The sequence below is a fragment of the Mobula birostris genome, chromosome 25, assembly GCF_030028105.1.
Source record: "Mobula birostris isolate sMobBir1 chromosome 25, sMobBir1.hap1, whole genome shotgun sequence".
Classification (NCBI taxonomy): Eukaryota; Metazoa; Chordata; class Chondrichthyes; order Myliobatiformes; family Myliobatidae; genus Mobula; species Mobula birostris.
Window position 1 is genome coordinate 23,744,180 of NC_092394.1, and position 24,541 is coordinate 23,768,720.

The 24,541-nt window shown below is 43.7% G+C and overlaps 1 protein-coding gene across 2 annotated transcripts; it reads left to right on the forward strand.

Annotated features, from left to right (window-relative positions):
* The first annotated feature begins 1,768 nt into the window (after positions 1-1,768).
* LOC140187580 (dehydrogenase/reductase SDR family member 13-like) lies at positions 1,769-24,425 on the forward strand. Of its 2 annotated transcripts, none has more exons than XM_072243012.1 (5): positions 1,769-2,036; positions 2,251-2,369; positions 5,465-5,605; positions 17,626-17,917; positions 20,361-24,425. In XM_072243012.1, the coding sequence occupies exons 1-5, from the start codon at positions 1,910-1,912 to the stop codon at positions 20,624-20,626; spliced, it is 945 nt and encodes a 314-aa protein (XP_072099113.1). In that variant the 5' UTR covers positions 1,769-1,909; the 3' UTR covers positions 20,627-24,425. The 2 variants fall into 2 exon arrangements, with proteins under 2 accessions (XP_072099113.1, XP_072099111.1); XM_072243010.1 differs by having other exon boundaries at positions 5,465-5,583; positions 17,601-17,917.
* The last annotated feature ends 116 nt before the right edge of the window (positions 24,426-24,541 follow it).

The window sequence follows — 24,541 nt, forward strand, 5'->3', positions numbered from 1 at the left end:
TATTTGGGAATCACCAGTAGTCTGGAATTTGGTCTGGGTATGAGTATACACAAGCATAATTTGTGGATTGCAATTCAATGACTGATAATGGGTGCTCTTGAGAAGGAGTGAACGTCGAAAACATTTTCCGTCTGTCTTGGCGATTAACTTCACTCTAATACTTCTAAGCTTGACACAGATAAGGACAAGGGCTGCCTAGATATTATAATTTTAGCTTCTGGCTCAACAAGCTCATCCTCCCAATTACACCCATGTGACCAATTAACCTACTAATCCATACATCCTTGAAATGCAGGAGAAAACTGGAGTACCCAGAGGAGACCCTGGTGGTCATGGTGAGAAATTATAAACTCCTGACTTGCAGTTGCGGAATTCAACCCGAGTTACTGGCACTACAATGGTGTTAGTCTAAACAGTAAACAGTGCTGCCCTTTTCAATCTTTTGAGAAAGACCGAAAAGAGCCGGAATGATAACTCAATCTTGCTTGATCCAACCTGTACCAGGATTAGTTCCACAGTGGACCCATTGGTTAGGATCATAAGGTCCAAGGCAGAACAGGGTGCCACACCAAGGATAATTTCTATATTGTAGCAATTTAAAAAAACAACCATCTCAAACTACTGGACAAGTACACCAAGACTAGCTGTTTAAAGTTTTCCAGTTTGACAGGATAAGCAAACCAAATGCTGGTCTGCTACACCAGGCCAACATTCCCAGTGGCAGTGCTGATGAAGGGTCATGGCCCAAAACATCACCTGTTTATTCCACTCCAGGGATTTTGCCTGACTTGCTTAGTTCCTCCAGCATTTGTGTGTGTGTGTGTCTTTGCAGCTTCTCCCCTGCGGGGTGCAAGGATGAATTGCAGATGTGTGGCTATGGTCTTTAGTATATGAATGTGCACAAGTTTACTCACCGGGGATGGTGTTATAGGGTGATGCCCATAAGGACATTTAACAGATGATGCGGGGAAAATGGAGGTTTGAGGACTATGTAGGTAGGAAGGGTTAGATTGTTCGTCTATTAAGTTTATATATTTTAGGGTGGCACGGTACATAAGGGTTAGTACAACGCTTTACAGTACCGGTGACATGGGTTCAATTTCTGGCACCGCCTGTGCGGAATTTGCATGTTCTCCCTGTGACTGTGTGGATTTCCTCCTACAATCCAAAGACGTACCGGTTGGTAGGTCATTGTAAATTGTACTATGGTTAGGGATTGCTGGGAAGCATCACTGTCCTGTACTTCGCGTGGGAAGTCAAGCTGAAGCCTCAGACCCCAAAACATTAGCACGATTCCCCTCCGCAGATGCCCGATCCGCTGAGTTCTTCAGTCAGTTTGTTTGCCGCTAAAAATTCCAGTATCTCCAGACTCTTGCCAACTGCCTATGGGGAATTGGAAAAGAGCAACAAGAGCCCTTGCGATGTGCTAAAATATGGTAAACTGCAATTTCATCCAATCCAAATCCATCCATCTGGCTGATTAAAACTAGTATCTTGATTTTGAGTGCACTTATATATTGCAAAGAATAAACTAAATTAGATCAAAGGAATCAGAGTGCGAGTGAAAAAGAATACACAAGGCAGAAATGGTCTACAAAATTGAAAGGAAAATGTAATATTGCTTATTGTATTATAGCAAAAGAATGTGTAAAATAAACAATTTCCATAATAAATTGGCCTTCATTTACCATTGGAAAGAAAGATATCAATGATGCAGTTTATATACGCACATAACCGGAAGGGGGCGGCTGTTTGTCTTTCCCTCCCACTGAGCGGAGAGATCAATTTACAGAGGAGGCTTAGTTCCCTTTGTTAAATTGGATTTCTGTCTTTTCTGTAGCACATTTCAAGTGCAGCTCAGTAAACAAGCGTGCAACTTTTTAAAAAAATTTAGATTACAGGAGCAGCCATGGTTTCATGGATTGTAGGTTCAGCAATAGCCATCGCTCTGTATGTTTTAATCTACTACAATTTCCTGAAAGGGGTGCCATGGCGGAGTGACACCTCGCTGAAAGGAAAGACAGTGATAGTCACAGGTACACATCGCTTTCTATTGAACAGAGCCGACTATCTGCCAGGCTATCTTATCTGAGTGAACTGTTTTTTTGTACACATTCTAAAATTAAACATCGTGGCCGTGCAAAAGGCTTCGTGTTTCTTTCGCTGGAAGCATTGTTTTTTTTTCTCTCCTCGACTTTTCCGGTGCGGTTAAACTCTTCTATTGATTGAACTTTTGTATGCGTATATCAGGTGCGACCACGAGCTTGGGGAAGGCGACGGCGCTCGATTTTGCTTGCCGAGGTGCCCGGGTAATATTGGCTTGCCGGAGCAAAGAGCGAGCGGAGTCGGCGATCTTCGACATCCGGAAGGTAATGACCCAACTCCCGGAACAAACTTCCGAGCAGTAGCAACGCACGTTTCTAAGTCCAGGCTTCTTTCGTAGAAGCTTTGAGTTGAGAGAACTTATATTGGAGACCCAAAAGAGTTTAAATAAGGTCTACGCAGGGAGGAATTTTAAATTGAGGAAGACTTAAGACTTTTATTTTGGTGAATAGATTGCTCATGTTGCAAGAACTTCAGCTGGCGCCTTTGAAAGGATATAAAAGGCGCCGTATAAATGCATTTTTTGCAACTGGCATAAGTGCATTTTTTAACATTTTACAACAACTTTGAATTAAATTTCCAATGCGCAGTGACTGCGTCTCAAATGCACTTTTATCTGCGTTATCGAGTCTCCTGAAAGGGACGTGAAAGTCGGGCTTCCTTTGGTCTTTTTTATAATTCAAATTTTTATTTATTATTTTACAAAGCAGCACAGCATATCATAGAGCAGATACAGTATAGTATATTTACACAGCCATCCCATGGCAGGAAAACAAATAAAACTTGAGACAGAAAGAAGTTCTAATTTAAGTTTAAATTAACATACAGGCTTGAGCTGTTCTGTGATATTTTAGTGCGGAGTTTGAACCATGATTTTTAAACACTGTGTGGTTTTCGAAATGGAAGCTGTTTCCATGAATTAAAAGAAAATATTTGATTGAATTGGACGTTTGAACTGAAAGACTTTTAATTTCTTCTGGGTCTTGAATTCAGGTCCGTTTGATTTACATTCTACTTGGTAAACAAAAGTAATTCTTTTTGCAACCTCGAGATCTCTTGAGACGCGCAGGGGCCAATGATACAACTTTCTGTTGCAGTCAGTGTTGCAGTTCTATATATAAAAAAAAACAAGAGAATGTGCAGATGCTGGAAATCCAAGCGACACGCACACAATGCTGGAGGAACTCAGCAGGACAGGCAGCATCAATGGTTTGGGCAGAGACCCTTCGTCAGGACTCGTAATTATAAAACATTCTTTTGAATATGTGCATAACAAGATCACATGAATTGTAATATGACAATGGCCAAATAATCATTTTTTGGTCATAAATGATAGCTAAATATTGGTCAGGACACTAGAGGAAACTTCTTTGTCCTCTGTTACATTAATACAGTCGGAATAGTTTAGCCTGGTTCACCAGATGGGGTCTGGGTTTGCCATCTTCTCTGGATGGCAACACTCTCTGCTGTGGTGGAAGCTGAGTTCAGATGATGTGCTTCCAAACAGTCAAATGAAGCCACTGTTTTCTGACTTAAGATATGCCCAAGTCAGCTCTCAGAAAGTCTTAACAAACTGATATGTACTGACTGTTCATAGGGTTTGAATTAAGTCAGAACTCATTATTTGGGACTGTCATAATGTTTGGGGGAAATCACAGTTTGGAAGTCTCTCTGGCCCTGTTTAAGCCTTGTATTACCAGTGTTCTCAGGCTGGTGTGAGCCATAATTTACATGACTCTTGGTTCAAAAGTTGATTTATTATCAAAGCATGTATCCGTATACAACTCTGAAATTTGTCTTCTCCAGATAGCCACGAAACAAGGAAAGAACATGAAAGCCATTCAGAGAGAAACGTCAAACCCACCCACCCCCCCACATACAAAAAAGAACGGCATCCTGATCATCAACCCCCAAAACCCCGCACAAAACAAAACGGAAACACTGACTCCCAAGAAACAACCCCTCCCTGCACTAAAACTAACAACATCAACCCCCAAACTCCCCTTTCCTCGCACAACAACACAGAAAAGGAATTGGCGATTTAAAAAAAAACACAATATAAAAGCTACAAGTCTGGAAAAAGTCTGCAGTCCATAAACACAATAGTCCAATCCATAAACGCAGAACCATGATACCATCCTACAATATCACCAGCGTTCATTGAAAGAGAGGGACACCACACGAGGTAAAGAGGCCCACCCGCCTGCCACAGCAAGCAACACAGCGATAGGCTGCTCTCGGACTCCTCCTCAGCAGCAATCAAAAGGAAGGCAGTCCACAATGAATTCTCACTCACTGTCCACATTGGCCTCAGTCTCAATCTTCGTCGACCCTTTAATCGGTGATTAATAGACACTTTAATCAGCAAAATGGAGTTGAGTGGACTGCCACTGACTTTTTTTTTTGTTTTTTGCACTTGAAAATTCCAGGAGATCAGTAGTTTCTGAGGTGCTCAAGCACTGTCCGGCACTAACAGTCATTCCACAGTCAGTCACGTTTGTTCCCCGTTGTGATGTTTGGGTCTGAACAACAACTGAGCCTCTTGACCAGGTCCACATGCTTTTATGCATTGAGTTGCTGCCACATGATTGGCTGATTAGATATTTGCATTAACAAGCAGGAAGCTAATAAAGTGACCAATGAGTGTGAATGGGAATGCACTGTTCAGAATTAATATGCATGATATGGCACCTATAGTGAGTGCTCTTGCCAAGAAGCGGTGCAGCATATTTTGTTTGAATGCAGTTCCTATGAGGTGAGCCGAAGCATCTCATTGCTAAATTGACGCAAACATGAGGAAATCTGCAGATGCTGGAATTTCAAGCAACACACATAAAAATTGCTGGTGAACGCAGCAGGCCAGGCAGCATCTATAGGAAGAGGTACAGTCGATGTTTCGGGCTGAGACCCAGGACGAAGGGTCTTGGCCGGAAACGTCGACTGTACCTCTTTCTATAGATGCTGCCTGGCCTGCTGTGTTCACCAGCAATTTTTATGTGTGTTGATTGCTAAATTGAGTTTGTTGGGACAGACACGGTTCAGCATGGAAAGTTTGTTAGACTATCACTGTCATCGTAACGTATATCACTGGGTGCCTGACTTTCTGAAAAGCATTAGACTTATTGGAGTTTTTTGGGGAACAGGGGTTGCACTTTGTGTCTCTTTGCTCCACACTCCAACTTAGTGGTGGTAATGCACCTCTGTTGGTCTGCCCTCCGCCATTTAAACTTTACAAGAAGAAGAAGTGGGAACACAAAGAGCAACCAAAGCTGAACTCTGATTGAAAAAGTATTTTTTTTAATCCCCTGTGTAATGTCATGATATTCAAGATGGCTTAACACTGTATTTTTGTCATTTACAGAAGAGCGGCAACAACCAGGTGATCTATATGCACCTCGATCTTGCGAGTCTTAAATCGGTGAGGGCTTTTGCAGAGACCTTTCTACGATCAGAGCCCCAGTTACATTTGCTCATCAATAATGCAGGAAAGTACTTAAATTTTGTATTGTAACTAATCTTGAATGCTAGCAGTTGCTCGTGTTCATGTTAATCAACTAAAATCACTGAGCTTCCATATTCTATCTGAACCAAGTGGCTCATTTATTTTTAATAAAGAATTATGAATTTACAGCCCATTTGCACAAACCTTAACCATTATGCTGGGATGTATTTAGCATAATTAATTGCCTAACACCAAATTTCCAGCAGCTGATGTATAAACTGCCCTGCCAGCTTCTAAGATTGGCCTACCTATTTGTCAGAATAATCTTCAGGGGCAGCGCAGTGGTGCAGCAGTTAGTGCTGATGACTCACAGCTCAAATGGAACGGATTCAGCCCTGACCTTAGGTTTCAGTTTCCTATTATTGCAGGTGCAGAAAAGCAGAACTTCCTATTCCCATTCTGACGTGTCAGCCCATGGCCACCTCATGTGCCACGATGAGGCCACCCTCAGGGAGGACGAGCAACACCTTCTATTCCGTCTGTGGATAGCCTCCAACCTGGTGGCATGAACATCGATTTCTCCTTCCGACTTAAAAAAAAATCCCTCACCCTCCCCTCTTCTATTCCCCACTCTGGCCTCCTACCTTCTCACCTGCCCATTATTTCTCCCTAGTGCCCCCCGCCTTCCCTTTCTCCCCTGGTCCACTCTCCTCTCCTATCAGATTCCTTCCTCTCCAGCCCTTGATCTTTCCCACCCATCCGCCTTCACCTATCACCTTTCAGGTACAGGTTTCCCCCGCCATCCGAAGGTAAAGCGTTCCTATGAAACGGTTCGTAAGCCGGAAGGTCGTAAAGCGAAGAAGCAATTACCATTTATTTACATGGGAAAAATTTGTGAGCGTTCGCAGACCCAAAAATAACCTACCAAATCATGCCAAATAACACATAAGACCTAAGATAACAGTAACATATAGTAAAACCGGGAATTATATGATAAATACACAGCCTATGTAAAGTAGAAATACTTAGCTACAATCATTGTCTGCACTGTTCTCCGTAGCGAAAATCTCACGCAAGCTCTGTCAGCAAAAACACTCTCTCCAGTAACCTTTAAGCTATGAAGCTGCCAAATCATACCAAATAACACATAAAAATACACAGCCGATATAAAGTAGACATAATGTATGTACAGTGTAGTATCACTTAGGGGAATCGGGAAGCCAGCGAGCACACTGATTGCATCGCCTCTAATCTGGGCCGACATTTACGTGCCAGGCAGCACCTAATTAATTAGCTTGTTTATTTCGGCTTTTTGTTAAAGATGTGCTGGGTGCGGCCAGGCTACCGCTGCATTCTCCGCGAATTGGTATCTGTCCGCAGCCCAGGAGTTGGGGTGGTGGACATGGGGGGTGTCATCTCATCGTCGATCAGGGCAGGCAGGTCATCGTCTTCTATGCCTGCCTGCCTTGATGTCGAAGGGCGAGGTTCGTTGTCTGCTGAAGGCTTGCTTGACTGCGTATTTTTCTGTCATACAGTTCTTAGTAAGCACTCAAACCATCCTGCAAATATGCCCTAAACTGACATACCCTTTCAGAATTAAAGTTGTACTTTATCATTGCAGTGAAAAAATCTCACACAGTTGCTTCATGTTCAGTTCCTGGACAACTTCACTTTTGGTCCATTTGCTACTGTATTCGATTTCGATTGTTATCCTTTCCTGTTCCAATTGCATCAGCTCTTCATCTATCAGTTCTTGGCCATGGGATGCCAAAATCTCTTCAACGTCATCTTCGTCGACTTCCACAAGCCAAACTCACTTTGTCCTTACTTCGTTCACCATGATCGAAACGCTTAATTATGTCTAGTTTTACGCTAAGTGTAACACCCTTACGAGCTCTTTCAGGCTTTTCCGATACTGTACCTTAAAACTCATCTTGCTAACGGCTGCTTACAGGCACGTGTTTAAACAATGCCGGCTAGAATGCCGTTCCGAATCCAGGGGAGAGCGGCTGCTCGGGGCGCGCGCTGCTTTTTTTCACGCGCTGCCTTTTTTCGTAACAGTGAAAACACCTTCTGTTAGCGAAAACAGGGAACTAACGTAGGTCTTTCATTACAGTGAGTTTTTGTAAAACAAACATTCGAAAAGCGGGGGACACCTGTATCCTCCTTCCCCTCCCACACCTTTTTATTCTGACATTTTTCCCCTTCCTTTCCAGGCCTAAGGAAGGATCTTGCCCCGGAACGTTAACTTTCGGTCCACTTCCATGGATGCTGTCCGACCTGCTGAGTTCCTCCAGCATTTTGTGTGTGTTGCTCTGGATTTGCAGCATCTACAGAATCACGTGTTTATATTGTGTTAGGGTTACAGGGAAAATGCGGTGCAGGGAGTCAAAAATGATGCAATGGCCTTGATGAGGTAGATTGTGATGTCAGCAGTTCATCTTCAATGTAAAAGAGGTCTGATCAAGACTGTTGTGTCAATGCACTAGAAGGTGTCCTTGAGCTTGGTGCTGTCAGTGTGTAGCTTGAAGGGTTTCTCTGGAAGTGCATGAGTTTCTTCAGATTTTCTGGTTTCTTCTCACATCCTCTTGGTAAGTTGGCTGTGAATAGTACAACTGAAGGGCCTGTACTGTGCTTTGTGTTCACGCATGCACGTGATTGGCCGCACCTCTAGGATGTAGGGGGATAGAGTTGTTGCTCTGTGAGAGACAGCAGGGGAACAAGTGGAGGCATGGGATTGCAGGGAGAGCTGACACAGTCGGCCAAATGTCCCTCGATGTTCTCACAAAAAAATCCATTCCCTTTACAACCTCTGCTGCTAGTGAGATTCTGGCAGCAATACACACAACGTGCTGGAGGAGCTCAGCAGGTCAGGCCGCATCTATGGACAGGAATAAACAGTCGACGTTTTGAACTGAGTCCCTTCATCAGGACTGGAAAGGAAGGGGGAAGAAGTCACAATAAGGAGGTGGGGGGAGGGGAGGAAGAATTTCAAGGTGGCAGGTGAAAGGTGAAGCCGGGTGAGGGGGTGAACTAAGGAGCTGGGAAGTTGAGATAGAGGGCTGGAGAAGTGGGAATCTGATTGGAGAGGACAGGAGACCATGGAAGAAAGGGAAGAAGGAGGAGCACCAGAGGGAGGTGATGGATTTTCCAGTATCTGCTGTTCGTACTTCAGGGGAAAGACTGATAAAAGGTATGTTGGAGTGTTTGAAATACTGATAGATTGCGTTGTCATTGCCTCTTGCTCAGATGAAGAAGATACTGCCAGTATCTCAGCAGAAGTAATAGCTGTGGTGAAAATTTATCAGGAAAAATATTAAGATTACTGTACTTCAAGCACCTTTGTTTGTTTTGCCCATTACAAATTCCCTTGTGGACTGTGTTGCTGGAAACTCTGTCTGAGTAAACATCTTGTTGTGTGATTAGACCGACTCCTATCAGGGGCACCATTGCACCAGCCAGGTACAGCCATGCTGAGGCAAGTCACCTGTACAATTTCTACTACATGTACAAAGGCAAATTCTCAAGGGAATATAGGCCCGACAGAAATTGTGCCTTTAAATTACTGATGATGAAATTGTGTCTTAAGCTGAACCAAAAACTTGCAGGCAATTTGAAATAAAATACAGTGCAGAAAATAGAAGACATCTGTTTCTAGCTCCACAGCAGCAGCCTGACCTGTTGAGTATTTTCACTACTTTCTGATTGTATTATTAAACTGTAATTGTAATTCAAGTTTTAATGATCACATATTTGCATAAACAACATAGAACAGTACAGCATAGTGCACCCCCTTTGTTTGTGCCAACCTTTTAACCTACTGTAAGATCAATCTAACCCTTCCCTCCATTTTTCTATCATCTATGTACCTTGCTAAGAGTTGCTTGAACGCCCATAATGTATCTGCGTCTACCATCAGTTCTGGCTGGTCTTTCTATGCACCTCCCACTCTTCGTGTTTAAAAACAAACACTAATTTACCTCCTTATTACTTTCCTCCAATCACCTTAAAATTATAAACACAAGACGCAGATGCTGGAAATCCAGAGCAACACACACTTGCTGCAAGTTTGGCAGCATCCATGGAGAGGAATAAACTGTCAACATTTTGGGTCAAGGCTCTGTGTCAGGACCAGAAAGGAAGGGGGGAAGATTCCAGAATGAAAAGATGAGGGGAGGGGAATGAGGACAACCTCGAAGGCCCCTGCCACCTCCCACTCAGACAATGACTTGGTTGGCGTGTTCCAGACTGCGACCCAGCTGCCTCCTGCTCAGAACTCGATTCAATTCAACTGCGTATCCTGCTGTCTCCATCTCCGGTTCAATTGGCCCTGGGCTTCTCCAGACCAAGCTTGATGTTACCTGTAGCTCTGGCTCTAGCCCCGAACTTGGCCGCCTCCACCTCTAGGCTGAAGCCTTCCTTGCTGCTGCTGGGCCCCTGTGTCCCCCTTCCCCCACCATCGTTCCCCATCCCGGATCCCTCGGGGTCCCCCGTCACCTCCTAGGTCCTCAGAGACTCTGTCCTCCTCCCACCCTACCTTCCCTGAGCATCTCAACCCTGTGGAATGGGCTGGTGGAGGCGGAAACGATAGGGTCTTTTAAGAGACTCCTGGATAGGTACATGGAGCTTAGAAAAATAGAGGGCTGTGGGTAAGCCTAGATAGTTCTAAGGTGAGGACATGTTCTGCACAGCTTTGTGGGCCGAAGGGCCTGTATTGTGCTGCAGGTTTCTATGTTTTTCCCCTCTCTTCTGACGCCAGCACCTCTCCTCCCAGCCCTCTCCGAGGCGAAACAGTATGTCCTCAGCAGGAACCGTACCTTTGTCCTCTTTCACTTGCACCTCATTGAGCTCTGCGCCCACTACAACGCCAAGCTCTTTGGGTGCATTTCTTTGGCAAGGATTCCCTGCCCTGCACTGATGACCCCTTCTCCCATCTCAGGACATCAACAAAACATCAACCGGCTCAACTTCAACACTCCTCTTTCCTCCTCAAACCTTTCCCCCAACCCCCTTCTGAATGCACTGTCCTTTACTCTTGTCCTCACCAATCCCAACCTCACTGTCAAACCAGCAGACAAAGGGGCTGCTGTTATAGTGAGAGAGACTGTCCTTTACCTTGCTGAAGCCAGGTGGTGACCCTCAGACATCTCCTCTTACTTGCCCCTTGAAAAGGACCCCAATCTAGACCATCACTAATCTCATTAACTCTGGAGATGATCTATCTGCTGTCATAAATCTTATAGTTTCCTTACCCCGCGCTGCTCGCTTCTACCTCCTACCCAAGGTCCACAAACCTGACTGTCCAGGAAGGCCCATTGTCTCTGGTTGTTCCCGCCCCAGTGAGCTTGTATCTGCATATCTCAGCTCCATTCTATTCCCCCTTGGTTCAGTCCCTCCACATCAACATCTGTGATATTTCACATACTCTCAATCTCCTCAACAACTTCCAGTTCCCTGGCCCTTCTGCCCCATTTTCACTGGATGTCCACTCCCTGCACACTTCTATCCCCCCTCAAGTAGACCTTAAAGCTCTCTGCTTCTTTCTTGACAAAAGACCCATCCATTTCCCCTCCACCACTAACCTCCTCCCTCAGGCGGAACTGATTCTCACTCCCAACAATTTCTTCTTCAGTTCCTCCCACTTTCTCCAAACTCAAGGGGTAGCCATGGGCCCCAGCTATATCTGCCATTTTGGCTATGTGGAACAGTCCATGTTACAAATCTTCTCTGGTAATGCTCCTCAAATCTTTTTGTGCTACATCGACAACTGCATTGATGCTGCTTCATGCACCCATGCTGAACTCATCAATTTCATCAACTTTTCCTCCAACTTGCACCCTGCCCTTAAATTCCCTTGGTCCATTTCAATAGACAATAGGTACAGGAGTAGGCCATTCGGCCCTTCGAGCCAGCACCGCCGTTGGCTGTGATTGTGGCTGATCATCCACAATCAGTACCCTTTTCCTGCCTTGTCCCCGTATTCCTTGACTCTGCTATCATGAAAAGCTCTATCTAACTCTTTCTTGAAAGCATCCAAAGAATTGGCCTCCACTGCCTTCTGAGGCAGAGCATTCCACAGATCCACAACTCTCTGGGTGAAAAAGTTTTTTCTCAACTCCGTTCTAAATGGCCTACTCCCTATTCTCAAATTGTGGCCCCTGGTTCTGGACTTGCCCAACATCGGGAACATGTTTCCTGCCTCTAGCGTGTGCAATCCCTTAATAATCTTATATGTTTCAATCAGATCCCCTCTCATCCTTCTAAATTCCAGTGTATACAAGCCCAGTCGCTCCAATCCTTCAACATATGATAGTCCCGCCATCACAGGAATTAACCTCGTGAACCTATGCTGCACTCCCTCCATAGCAAGAATGTCCTTCCTCAAATTTGGAGACCAAAACTGCACACAATACTCCAAGTGTGATCTCACCAGGGTCTTGTACAACTGCAGAAGGACTCTTTGCTCCTATACTCAACTCCTCTTGTTATGAAGGTTTCTGACACCTCTCTCCCCTTTCTCGATCTCTATGGCTCCATTTCTGGATACAAACTGTACCCCGAATATCTTGACTGTACCTCTTCTCACCCTGTCTCCTGTAAAAATGCTATTCCCTCTTCTCAGTTCCTTCATCTCCACCACATCTGTTCCCAGATTGAGTCTTTCCGTTCTCGAACACCAGAGATGTCCTTCTCCTTCAAAGAACAGGTTTTCCCTTCCTCCACATTGATACTATCCTCACTTGAATCTCCTCCATTTCCCAGACATCTGCACTCACTCCATCTTCCTGCCACCTTAACAAGGATAGTGTTCACTTACCACCCCATTAGCTGCTGTACGCAACACATTATTCTCCGCAACTTCCACCATCTCCAATGGGATCCTACCGCCAAACCCATCTTTACCTCTTCCCGCACACCCGCCTCCCACTCTCCACTTACTTCCGGGATCATTTCTTCCGTGATTCCCTTGTCCATTCATCCTTTCCCAATTATCTCCCTCCTCGTACTTATCCCTGCAAGTGACAGAAGTGCTACACCTGCCCATTCACCTCTTCCCTCAGGGGCCTAAACAGTCCTTCCAAGTGAGGCAACACTTCACTTGCGAATCTTTTGGGGTCATCTACTGCACCTGGGGCTCCCACTGCAGTCCCTACGTTGGTGAGACCTGACATAATTGGAAGGGGGGCGGGGCAGTGCTTTGTTAAGCACCTCTGTTCCAATCATCAAAAGCAGAATTTCAAAAGCCAGCAATTTTAATTGCTATCCCAATTCCTGTTCCAATATGTCAGTCCATTACAGTCTCATCTGCCTCAAATGGGCCAGGATGGAGGAGCAACACCTCATATTCAGTCTAGGTAGCCTCCAACTTGATGGCATGAACATCAATTTTGCCTTCAGGTATTTTCCCCCCACCCTCCCCCTTCCTTCTTCTATTCCCCATTCTGGCCTCTTACCTCTTCTCCTCACCTGCCTATCACCTCCCCTTAGTGCTCCCTCCTCCTTCCCTTTCTCCCATGGTTGATTCTCATCTTCTATCAGATGCCTTCTTCTCTGGCCCTTTTGCCTTTTCCACCTATCACATCCCAGCTTCTTACTTCATCACCCATCTCCAGCCCACCTGATTCCACCTATCACCATCTAGCTGGTCCTCCCTCCCGTCTTCCCCCCCCCCCCCATCTTTTTTATTCTGGCATCTTCTCCCTTCCTTTCTAGTCCTGATGAAAGGTCTCGGTCTGAAATGTCAACTTTTTATTCCTCTCCATAGATGCTGTCTGACCTCCAACATTTTGTGTGTTATCTTAAAATTAAGCCCCCTTCTGTTAGCCATTCCTGCCCTGGGAAAAAGTGTCTGACTATTCATTTGATGTAGGCCTTTTATGACCTTCTATGCAAGGTGGTTACTCCCTGTGTTCTGAGAAATTGATCAATACTTAAAACCTAACCTCCAAGAGGACCGCAGTGTTGTTGTCGGGTCTGAAGGCTTGCATCCCTCGTTGCTCTGGAGAGCTATGTTGGCTAGGTTCAGGGCCTTGTCCTTTGGCTCTTGGTAGGGTCACCCATGCCAACCAGATCAAAGGGTAGAGGCCAGAGTAGGAGTGGTTTACTAGTGCTCCACTTTTGGGGGTTCAGCCCAGGACTTACAACCCTGACTGGTAAAACATAATTGTTACAGAAACAGCAATGAAGAATCCTTCTACATCAGTTTGTGACGATATGGACAAATGGAGATGAAGTGCCTTCGTTGCTGTCCTAAATGCCAGCGCTGTAATGGGCAGTAAGGTAAAAGCCTAATTAATAAATCTCAAAACCATCAGTGGTTTTGTCCGAGAGGACTTAGATGGGGTCACTGCTTCACCTTTTTACCTCTATTTAGCCTCCTGAGATTTAGTGTGATTCATGATTCCTGTAAAGATGTTCATCTCTTGCTGAGCCTCTGGCTAGGATCTTTATGTCCTCGTTGTCTACAGGAATGGTACCGGAGGATTGGAGGTAGGCGAATGTTGTCCTCTTGTTCAAAAAAGGTAGTAGGGATAGTCCGGGTAATTATAGACCAGGGAGCCTTACGTCTGTGGTGGGAAAGCTGTTGGAAAAGATTCTTAGAGGTAGGATCTATGGACATTTAGAGAATCATGGTCTGATCAGGGACAGTTAGCATGGCTTTGTGAAGGGCAGATCGTGTCTAACAAGCCTGATAGGGTTCTTTGAGGAGGTGACCAGGCATATAGATGAGGGTAGTGCAGTGGATGTGATCTACATGGATTTTAGTAAGGCATTTGACAAGGTTCCACATGGTAGGCTTATTCAGAAAGTCAGAAGGCATGGGATCCAGGGATGTTTAGCCAGGTAGGTTCAGAATTGGCTTGCCTGCAGAAGGCAGAGGGTGGTGGTGGAGGGAGTACATTCAGATTGGAGGATTGTGACTAGTGGTGTCCCACAAGGATCTGTTCTGGGACCTCTACTTTTCGTGATTTTTATTAACGACCTGGATGTGGGGGTAGAATGGTGGGTTGGCAAGTTTGCAGTCGACACAAGGGTTGGTGGTGTTGTAGATAGTGTAGAGGATTGTTAAAGATTGCAGAGAGACATTGATAGGATGCAGAAGTGGGTTGAGAAGTGGCAGATAGAGTTCAACCCGCAGAAGTGTGAGGTGGTACACTTTGGAAGGACAGACTCCAAGGCAGAGTACAAAGTAAATGGTAGGGTACTTGGTAGTGTGGAAGAGCAGAGGGGTCTGAGGGTACATGTCCACAGATCCCTGAAGGTTGCCTCACAGGTAGATAGGGTAGTTAAGAAAGCTTGTGGGGTGTTAGCTTTCATAAGTTAAGCGATAGAGTTTAAGAGTCGCAATGTAATGATGCAGCTGGACTGGTCAAAGAACACTGAGGCTGTCTACAAGAAGGGTCAGAGCCGTCTCTATTTCCTGAGGAGACTGAGGTCCTTTAACATCTGCCGGACGATGCTGAGGATGTTCTACGAGTCTGTGGTGGCCAGTGCTATCATGTTTGCTGTTCTGTGCTGGGGCAGCAGGCTGAGGGTGGCAGACACCAACAGAATCAACAAACTTATTTGAAAGGCCAGTGATGTTGTGGGGATGGAACTGGACTCTCTCATGGTGGTGTCTGAAAAGAGGATGCTGTCTAAGTTGCATGCCATTCAGCCGGAGACTCATTCCTCCAAGATGCAGCACAGAGCGTCATAGGAAGTCATTCCTGCCTGTGGCCATCAAACTTTACAACTCCTCCCTTAGAGGGTCAGACACCCTGTGCCGATAGGCTGGTCCTGGACTTATTTCATAATTTACTAGCATAATTTACATATTGCTATTTAACTATTTATGGTTCTATTACTATTTATTATTTATGGTGCAACTGTAACGAAAATCAGTTTCCCCCCGGGATCAATAAAGTATGACTATGACTATGACTAGCTCTATAAAACTCTGGTTAGGCCACACGGCGTACTGTTTCCAGTTCTGGTCACCTCACTATAGGAAGGATGTGGAAGTATTGGAAAGGGTACAGAGGAGGTTTACCAGGATGTTGCCTGGTTTAGAGAGTATGCATTATGATCAGAGATTAAGGGAGCTAGGGCTTTACTCTTTGGAGAGAAGGAGGATGAGAGGAGACATGATAGAGCTGTTTGTGTATTTGTAACTTCACAAATGCACTCGTGAAGTTTAAGAGACTACTAGACAGGTAATATGGAGGAATTTAAGGTGGGGGGGTTATATGGGAGGCAGGGTTTGAGGGTTGGCACAACATTGTGGGCCGAAGGGCCTGTAATGTGCTGTACTATTCTATGTTCTATGTTCATTCATCAGGTGACACAATAGAGCTGCTGCCTCACACTTCCAGCAGCTTCGGTTCAATCCCGATTTCCAGAACTGCTTTGTGGCATTTGTGTGGATTTTCTCCAGGTGCTTTGATTTCCTGCCACTTCCCAAACTTGATAAACTAATTGGCCACTAAATTACCTCACATGTTAGGACCTGCTGGACCAATTAAAATGGGATTGGTGTGAAATGAGTGCCCGATAATTGGAGAGGTCCTGTTACATGGAAGAGCGTTCTTTTAAGGTACATCGCTCTCTTTCCTATGAAACTGAACAGGATTGGAAATTCAGGTGTGATGTTTATCCCCATTGGGAGGTCACAGCACATGAAAACTTGTGTTTACATTCATCACCTCTGAAAACAACAGAGCATGGTTACCCGCAGGAATTGCAGATGATTTAAAGCAGCTTACAGGTCTTCCACTAAAGAAAGGGCATGCATTGGTTGCTCAGAAGCTAAGACCAGGGTGGGAAAGCCTTTTGTCCCTCCCCATTATCCACACCTATGCTGCTGAAGAAATAGATGAAGTTGGCAACTTCTCGCCCACAGGCCTGGCATATTTGCAAAGGTCAACATATTCGCAACACTCAAACAGAGATTATATAATTAAAACATGAATAGCCATGAAATGAATCAGATGCTTAAAATTCAAGCTGGTACATCAATAGGGAATAAGTGGCATGAAAGTTGGCATTTTACATAAATTAACATAAAACATGAATTAACATAAATTATGCATAATTTACGTGACAAAATAAAGTTGTGTGAGATAGAGAGAAATACAGTCCAATGTAGTGTTGGGGTTTCTCAGGTTTGTTCAAGAAATTGATCATCACTAACCATGCCACCAAAATACACAAGTCATGTCATTGCATAACAAAATGCTATTTGAAAATCCAAAGTATTTTGTAAATTTTGGGATTGCAGTATCAAAATAGCTGCAGAGTCATTAGCCTGAAACAGTAACTCTGTTTCAAATACTGCCCAGCTTATATTTCAGATTTCCAGCAGGGTGTAATGGGCCAGGGGTTCGTGCTGCGCTGGGTTTAGTCCAACACTTAACGATGTGGTTTTGTTCGGGACCACGCTGACACGTGCACTGCAACCTGATGGTTTCCAGGGTACTGCTGGGCGCCAGTCAGTACAGAGTAGACCGAAGTTCCACCTAAATGTCCCACCATTCCTATCAGTACAGAGTAGACGGAAGTTCCATCTAAATGTTCCACCATTCCTGTCAGTGTGTGGGCACGTGGCCAAGTGGTTAAGGCATTGGACTAGCGACCTGAAGGTCGTGAGTTCGAGCCCCAGCCGTGGCAGCGTGGTGTGTCCTTGAGCAAGGCACTTAATCACACAGTGCTCTGCGACGACACTGGTGCCAAGCTGTATAGGCCCTTACCCTTCCCTTGAACATCATCGGTGTTGTGGAGAGGGGAGACTCGCATCATTGGCAACTGCCTGTCTTCCATACAACCTTGCCCAGGCCTGCACCCTGGAGAGTGAAGACTAACGGATTCCTGTCAGTACAGAGTAGACTGGGGTTTAAATGTTCCACCATTCCCATTGTATAGAGTGGACCAGAGATTAAATTTTCCACCATTTCTATCAGTACAGAGTGGACCAGGGTTTAACCATTTCCTGTCAGTACAGAGTGGACCAGGGTTCCACCTAAGCATCTGGCTGTCCCACAAAAGCTAATTGGGAATTAATGGTAATGTTTTCACTTGCAGGCACTGGATCCCCTGGCCAGACAGTTGATGGATTCAACATAGCTTTGGGAGTAAACCATTTAGGCCACTTCCTTCTCACTAACCTGCTGCTGGAGCGGCTGAAACAGTGCGCTCCAAGCCGCATTGTTGTCCTCTCCTCTTTGGCTTACTGCCTAAGCAGAATAGATTTCAGTAACCTGAGCATTACAGGTGGAGGCCTTATCAACGAAGTCCAGAAGTACTGTCTCAGCAAGCTCTGCAACATACTTTTTGCGAGGGAACTTGCGAATCGTCTGGAGGGAACAAATGTCACAAGCTACGTTGTGCATCCAGGTACAGAGATGATGAGGAATTTCTTGAGCCAGAGGGTGGAGAATCTGTGGAATTCATTGCCGCAAATGGCTGTGGAGGCCAAGTCATTTTGTATATTTAAAGCAGTGGTTGAAGGGATCTTGATTAGTAAAGGCGTCAAAAGTTATGGGGCTAAGGCAGAGGAAAGGGATTGGGAGGGAAAATGCATCGGCCCTAATGGATTGGCAGGGCAAACTAGATGGGCCGAATGACCTAATTCTCCCATGTCTTATAGTTTTATGCTGACGTTATGTGTAAATCTTCACTGTGATCTAGGAATGCAGTGGATATGACTATCATTTGGTTGGGTGGGGTCAAGTGGCTGAAATCATTAATCATCTTGTTAATCTGTGCCTTCTGTGGTTGGTGCATAGATCCAGGTTAGTTTTCACTGTCCCTTTAAAAGACAGTTGGGACAGTTACAGGTTATGGGCCAAACACTGACAAATGGGGTGAGCTTAGATGGGGCATCTGGGTTGGCCTGGACCAGTTGGGCCAAAGGATACGGTGTAAATATTAAATGGTCTGTACAAGTTGTTGATGTATGTGATTCATCTCCTACAAGGGCACAATATGAGCAATGGAGGCTGAAGCTTGCCATAAAATCCTGTGAGCAGACGTTACTGTTCAGTAACACAATGACCGATCATGGTGCCTTGTCCACTCTTCTACCTCTTGCATGTTACCTTTTGTCTGCCCAAATCTACTGCATCTACTCAACAGCTAAGCATCCACCATCATGCAGAACAAAAAATCCCAAAGGCTTATAATCTTCTAAAAAGAAATTTCTTCTCATCTTGGTCCCTTGTAGGACCATTAACCAAGAAGAGGACTCCAAGCACCCTGCCCATCTCTCCAAATCTAGAATGATTCAACTAGACCTCCCGTTCTGTGAAACTCTTGTGAGTTTAAGTTGATCTCTTTTCATTACTCACCTGCCCCATCACCACAAGCAAATCCTATGAACTCCTGTGGTTAATTCAGGAGGAATGGGAAATGCTGAGTAACAATGTCCAATAGGAAGCATCAACCCAATGAAAAGGGAAAAGAAAAAATTGGGACCTTGGGCTGTGTTCCTGAAATTTTAACCAGATCCATAGGTTGAAAAGATCACATGGTCTGTAAAGTTTTAAAAAGTTCAAAGTAAATTTATTACCAAAGTACATATGCAACCCTGAGAATCATCTTGCAGATATACTTGATAAATCCATAATATCATCTTTGAAAGACCACAGCAACTTGGGCATTCAGTCAGTGTGCAAGAGGCAACAAACTGTGCAAATATGAAAAGAAAGAATTAATAACAATAAATAAGCAACAAATATCAAGAACGCGAGATGGAGTCCTGAAAGTGAATCCGTAGGTTGTGGAGACATTTTAACAATCATTTCAAAGGGGCAGGTGAAGTTATTCGCTTTAGTTCAAGATCTTAACTAGATCGGAAATATTATGAGGAACTTTGGGCCAGTATCTAGAAGTGATGTGCTTATCCTTTGCAGGGTTTGGATGAGATTTGTGAGAATGATCCTGGGAATGAAAGGTTTAATGTATGAAGAAAGTTTGATGTCTCTGGGCTTGTAATCAATGGAGTTCAGCAGAATGAGTGGGAATCCCGTTGGAACCTACCAAATACTGAAAGACCTGGATAGAGTAGAAATGGAGAGTATGTTTCCATTAGTAGTGTAGGTTCCAAGGGCACAGCGTCAGAATAAGGGGATGTCCCTTTCGAACTGAGAAGAAGATTTTTTCAGTCGGAGGGCAGTGAACCTACGGCATTCGTTGAGTGCATTTAAGACAAAAATAATTTTTTGATTGATAAGGGGGTTAAAGGTTTTAGGGAAAAGTGGATGAATGAGGTCGAGGAAAAACAAAACAGCCATAATTGAATGAGTTAGCAAATGGCCGAACCTGCTCCTATATCTTATAGTCTAAAGCACAGAGCCAATCCTATTGGGAATGAAGATGGGATTTCTGTAGACATGGAATAGTAAAAATTTGGAGCACTCTTTCATAAAACAGGCAACTCTGAGATAAAGCTAACAAAATGTTTGAGGTATAAGCGAAATGGGGAGAAAGTGGATATGTGGAAATGTGATAGATTAGCCCTCAAATTTTTGGATGGAAGATGGAAGCATTGCTTTAGTCTGACAAACCTAACAAGGGTGAGACAGAGTAATATATATGGGGAAGTTTTCCTTCAGGAGTTCATATAAAATGTATTTTTCAAATTGATTTGTCATAATGTCTGTTTGTGGAGGGATTACATTGCTCTCCTTATTCCTTCACTGCATCATACTTGAGCGACATTATGTAAATTGATGAATAATTAACAATCATTCTTAATTGCACATTCATTGATTCCAAGTTAAGAACATTTCATCGCAAAATCCAGATTTAATACATTCTTTCCCCTTCCCTTTCACAGGTTTTGTGTTCACTGATGTGTTTCGTGACTTGGGACTCTTGGCTAAATTAGTGTTTGGTCCCATTGCCTTCCTTTTCTTTCAAACTCCGATGGATGGAGTTCAGACGACCATTTACTGTGCTGTGCAAGAAGGGATCGAGAAATTCAGTGGCAGGTATTTTGCTGATTGTAAGGTTCGGAAGGTCTTTCCTCATGCACGCGATGATGCAGTGGCCAAGAAACTCTGGGAAGTCAGTGAAAGGATGGTTGGACTCTGCAGACATTAACAGCGAAAGAAACCGCAGCTAATTTCTAAACTCTTATGAGCAACTTTATAGAATTTATATGTGAAAACAACTGAATATTTACAGCTTTCTTTCAGTTTTATAACTGGTCTTCTAAGTTGTAAAACCAACTAAATTAAAAGCACGATCAGTTTTCAAGTCATGCAGCATTTACAGAGAGGAATAAAAAAATTGTTGTTTCGGGCGGAGACCCTTCATCAGGTGGCCTGACATATCAGCTGTTTATTTCCCTCCATAGATGCTGCCTGACTTGCTGAGTCCCTCTAGAATGTTGTGTGTGCAGCTCAGGATTTCCCAGTGTCTACAGATTCTATTGTGTTGATCAGTTTTCAAACTATTTTTCCCTTTCCCTTTAAGCTGCAGACAGCAAACTGCACTGATGGACATTGGGGCAATCCAACCTGGAAAATACACAAACTCTGGAATGAAAACTTACAATTTAAAAACCTTAAATACAATTAATTCTTCATTCATTGTAAGAGCTCTAAGCCAATTAGATTTTTTTTTATATTTCTTTATGACATAAAAGTAGGTCATTCAATCCGTTGAGTTGATGTCAGCTCTCAGAACAATCCCATTCACTCACCACTCTGTTCCACAGGGGGGCTGTTGACTAATAGCTGCGGTGACCCAAAGTCTCATGTTGACCTTTGTTGTAGGCTCTGTCAAGTTTACACATTCTTCCTGTGTGTGGATTTTCTTCCACATCTCAAAGATGTGGGCTAGGAGAATATCTGGCTCATTGTACATTATCCAGAAGATGTGGATGAATGGTAGATGGGAAGTTGATTGGGAATGTAGAGAGAACAAAATGCGAAATGTATAATGGAGTACTTGATGGTCAACATGGACTCAGTAAGTCAAAGACCCATTTTATATTGTATGACTCTTCCTACATCTCAGTCAGTTTGACAGACCATTGTAGCACCTTCACATATAAGAGTATATTTTCTAGGTTGGTGTCCAGGATCTGTGTACGTTGAGAACTGTCAAATATTTCATCTGGGAGATGTATGCTTCTTATTCTGCTTGTGGCAGTCTAAGCAGCAGTGCTGGTTTTTCTTTTTTCTGACTTCACACTTTCCATTTGAAAATTTTCAGTCCGGATATGTGGGCCATCAACCTCTTCTCAGTTAGGCCATTCTCTCTAATGGTGTCATTTTCCTGAGTAGAATTTAGTCCTTTCCTCGTCATCCTAGTAGGGGCACTGAATGATACTGGAGGTTGAGGTGTTTGTCTGATGGAACCAATGTCAGCACTGTCATTCTCCACCACTCTGCCCTTCATTCCCTTCCCGCTCCCCACATGGTAATCTGAGGACCATTGGTGCCAGCCCCCTGTGGGAACAGTGCAGTCAAACTCAGCCCTGTGCTTTTATTTTTCTCGTTCAAACTCCATAAATGAATCTATCTCCATCACCCTGAAGTCTAGGTTGCTAACTACCTATTTGGATAAATATTTTCCTTGTGTCCTTATAACACCTCTGCCAGCAGGTTTTCCAGGTGATCAGTTGACCTTGCTGGCTACTTGCCCTTTAAAACTAGAGTACATGGACGTTGCAATCTTTTGACATTACAATAACCTGTTTCAATATCAGCCTCCGAGTGTGTGGTACCCACAATGTGGGTGAAGATTGGACCCACATGACAGCTGAACAAATTAAGCTGCAAACAAAAACAACACACACACACACACACAAAATGCTGGAGGAACTCCACAGGTCAGGCAGCATCAACGTAGGGAAATAAACTGATGTTTCGGGCCAAGACCCTGCATTAGAACCACAAAAAAGAATAAAGTAAGGGAACTGCTGGGCTTAACCAGCACTCTCTTCCCAAACTCTTTGCTTCGAGGCTGAATTTAGTCAGGTGCTCTGGGCCTAAATGTTATCTTAGATGTTAATCTGGAAAACCAGAACGTGAAGGTGGTGGAGAATGGAGATCCCATATGGAACACAGAACAGGCCCTTCAGCACATGATGTGCAAACTAATAAAAGCCTACCAAACTGCCTACATGTCCATATCTCTCCATATTTTGTATGTTCATCTGCCTGTCTCAAGAGCCCCCTAAATTCCTTGACCCAGCCATCTCCTATCTGCCCCCCAATCTTAAATGCATGTCCTCTGGTATTATAGGCTCCATGTGTAACCTAGGCATTAAGGGTTCAGAGGACGATGACTGGTATTAAACATTACGACCCTGAGAGAAAATTACTACTGCTTTACTCTGTCTATGCCTCTCATAATCTGAGAAACTTCCACCAGGTCTGTCCTCAGCCTCCACCACTCCAGAATAAACACGTTGGTCCATTCTCTCCTTATAGCACGTGCCCTCTAATCCAAGCAACATGCTAGTAAACTACTCTGCACCCTCTCCAAAGCCTCCACACCTTTCCTATAATGGGAATTGAATTGAATACAATACTTCAGATGCTATTTGGGTTTTGAAGTCAAGCGTAGGAAGTAGTGTTGCTTTATAAAGCTGAAACTTCCTTATTCTTGATCTCGAAACCTTGACTAATATTTGTCTGCTAAACCTTGCTATTCACTGGAAGTGCTTTCTGTTGCTTATTCAACTGATGCAGATTCAGATTAATTTCTTTATCACATGTACATCAAAACATAGAGTGAAATGAGCTGTTTGCATTAATAACTAACAGCTTAAGCATGTACTGGGGGCAGCCCACAAGAGTTATCGCACATCAGGCCACAGCATACCGACATGTCCACAGAACAATACAATCAACAATAGCAAAACAAAAACAAGAAAGTGCAGATGATGGAGATCCAGAGCAACACTCAAAATGCTGGAGGAACTCAGGCAGCATCTATGGAAGTGAATAAACAGTTAAAGTTTTGGGCAGAGACTCTTCTTCAGCAAAACAAGTCCCTTTTCCTCTTTACCACCTACCCACTCTCATGTACAACAGATCTTCAATTCCAGGTCAAGCCTAAATTTGAGTTTACTATGTTCCTAAGTTTTGAAAACTTATTTACCATAAAGATATGCTGGTGACACAATAGTTAAATTAACAGGCTAGCAAACTAGACCAACATTCCAAAAATCCAAATTCCAGCCCCATTAAGGCTGCTGTGATATTTTAATTCCATTAATAATCTGGAATTTAAAAATGCAAATTATTAGTAAACTGCCTACAAAAATTAAGGATTGTCTTAAAACCTGTTGCCTCACTGACATACTTCAGGGAATGAAATCTGCCTCCCTATGTGCTCCAACTTGTGGGTGACTCCAACCCATGAGGCTAGATCTTAAATACCCTCTAAAATTGTCCAGCTTCTCAAAAGCGTAATTAGAAATGGAAACTAAATGTTGGCCTCATCACTGACGCTCGAGTCCACTGTTCCCTCTAATCTGCATGGGTGCATGGCCGCGCAATAACTGAAGTGCATCCACGCATGTAGCCTTTGTTGCCACACAGCTGAAATTTTATATAATGTTAGTATATTTTTGAAATTATGCTAATATAGTTTGAAATATATGTTAATATAATTGTGAAATTAATTCTCTTAATATGGATCGATAGCACAATATTTACTTTGAAACATTTTAGAGCTTCAGCGTATTTACATACTGTTTTAATTTACAACACTATTACAATTTGTTACAAATAACAGAATGGAAGTTGATAGCTCATTGTTAATAAACCGCTAGCCTGCAGAACACCGACACTGTCTAGAGAAAACATTTTATTTTTATTGTTTACTTGTAAACTGTGGTCTATGTTTGTATATGCATATTACAAAGAAAAACATTTAAAGTGCTGTGCGGTTTTCAGGCCATGTAAAAATGTCTTGCCCAGAGCAACGATTGGTCTGCACAGCTGTAAAAAAAATTAGATGGAATGTTGCTCGGATCTCAAACAAAGTTGAGGTGTG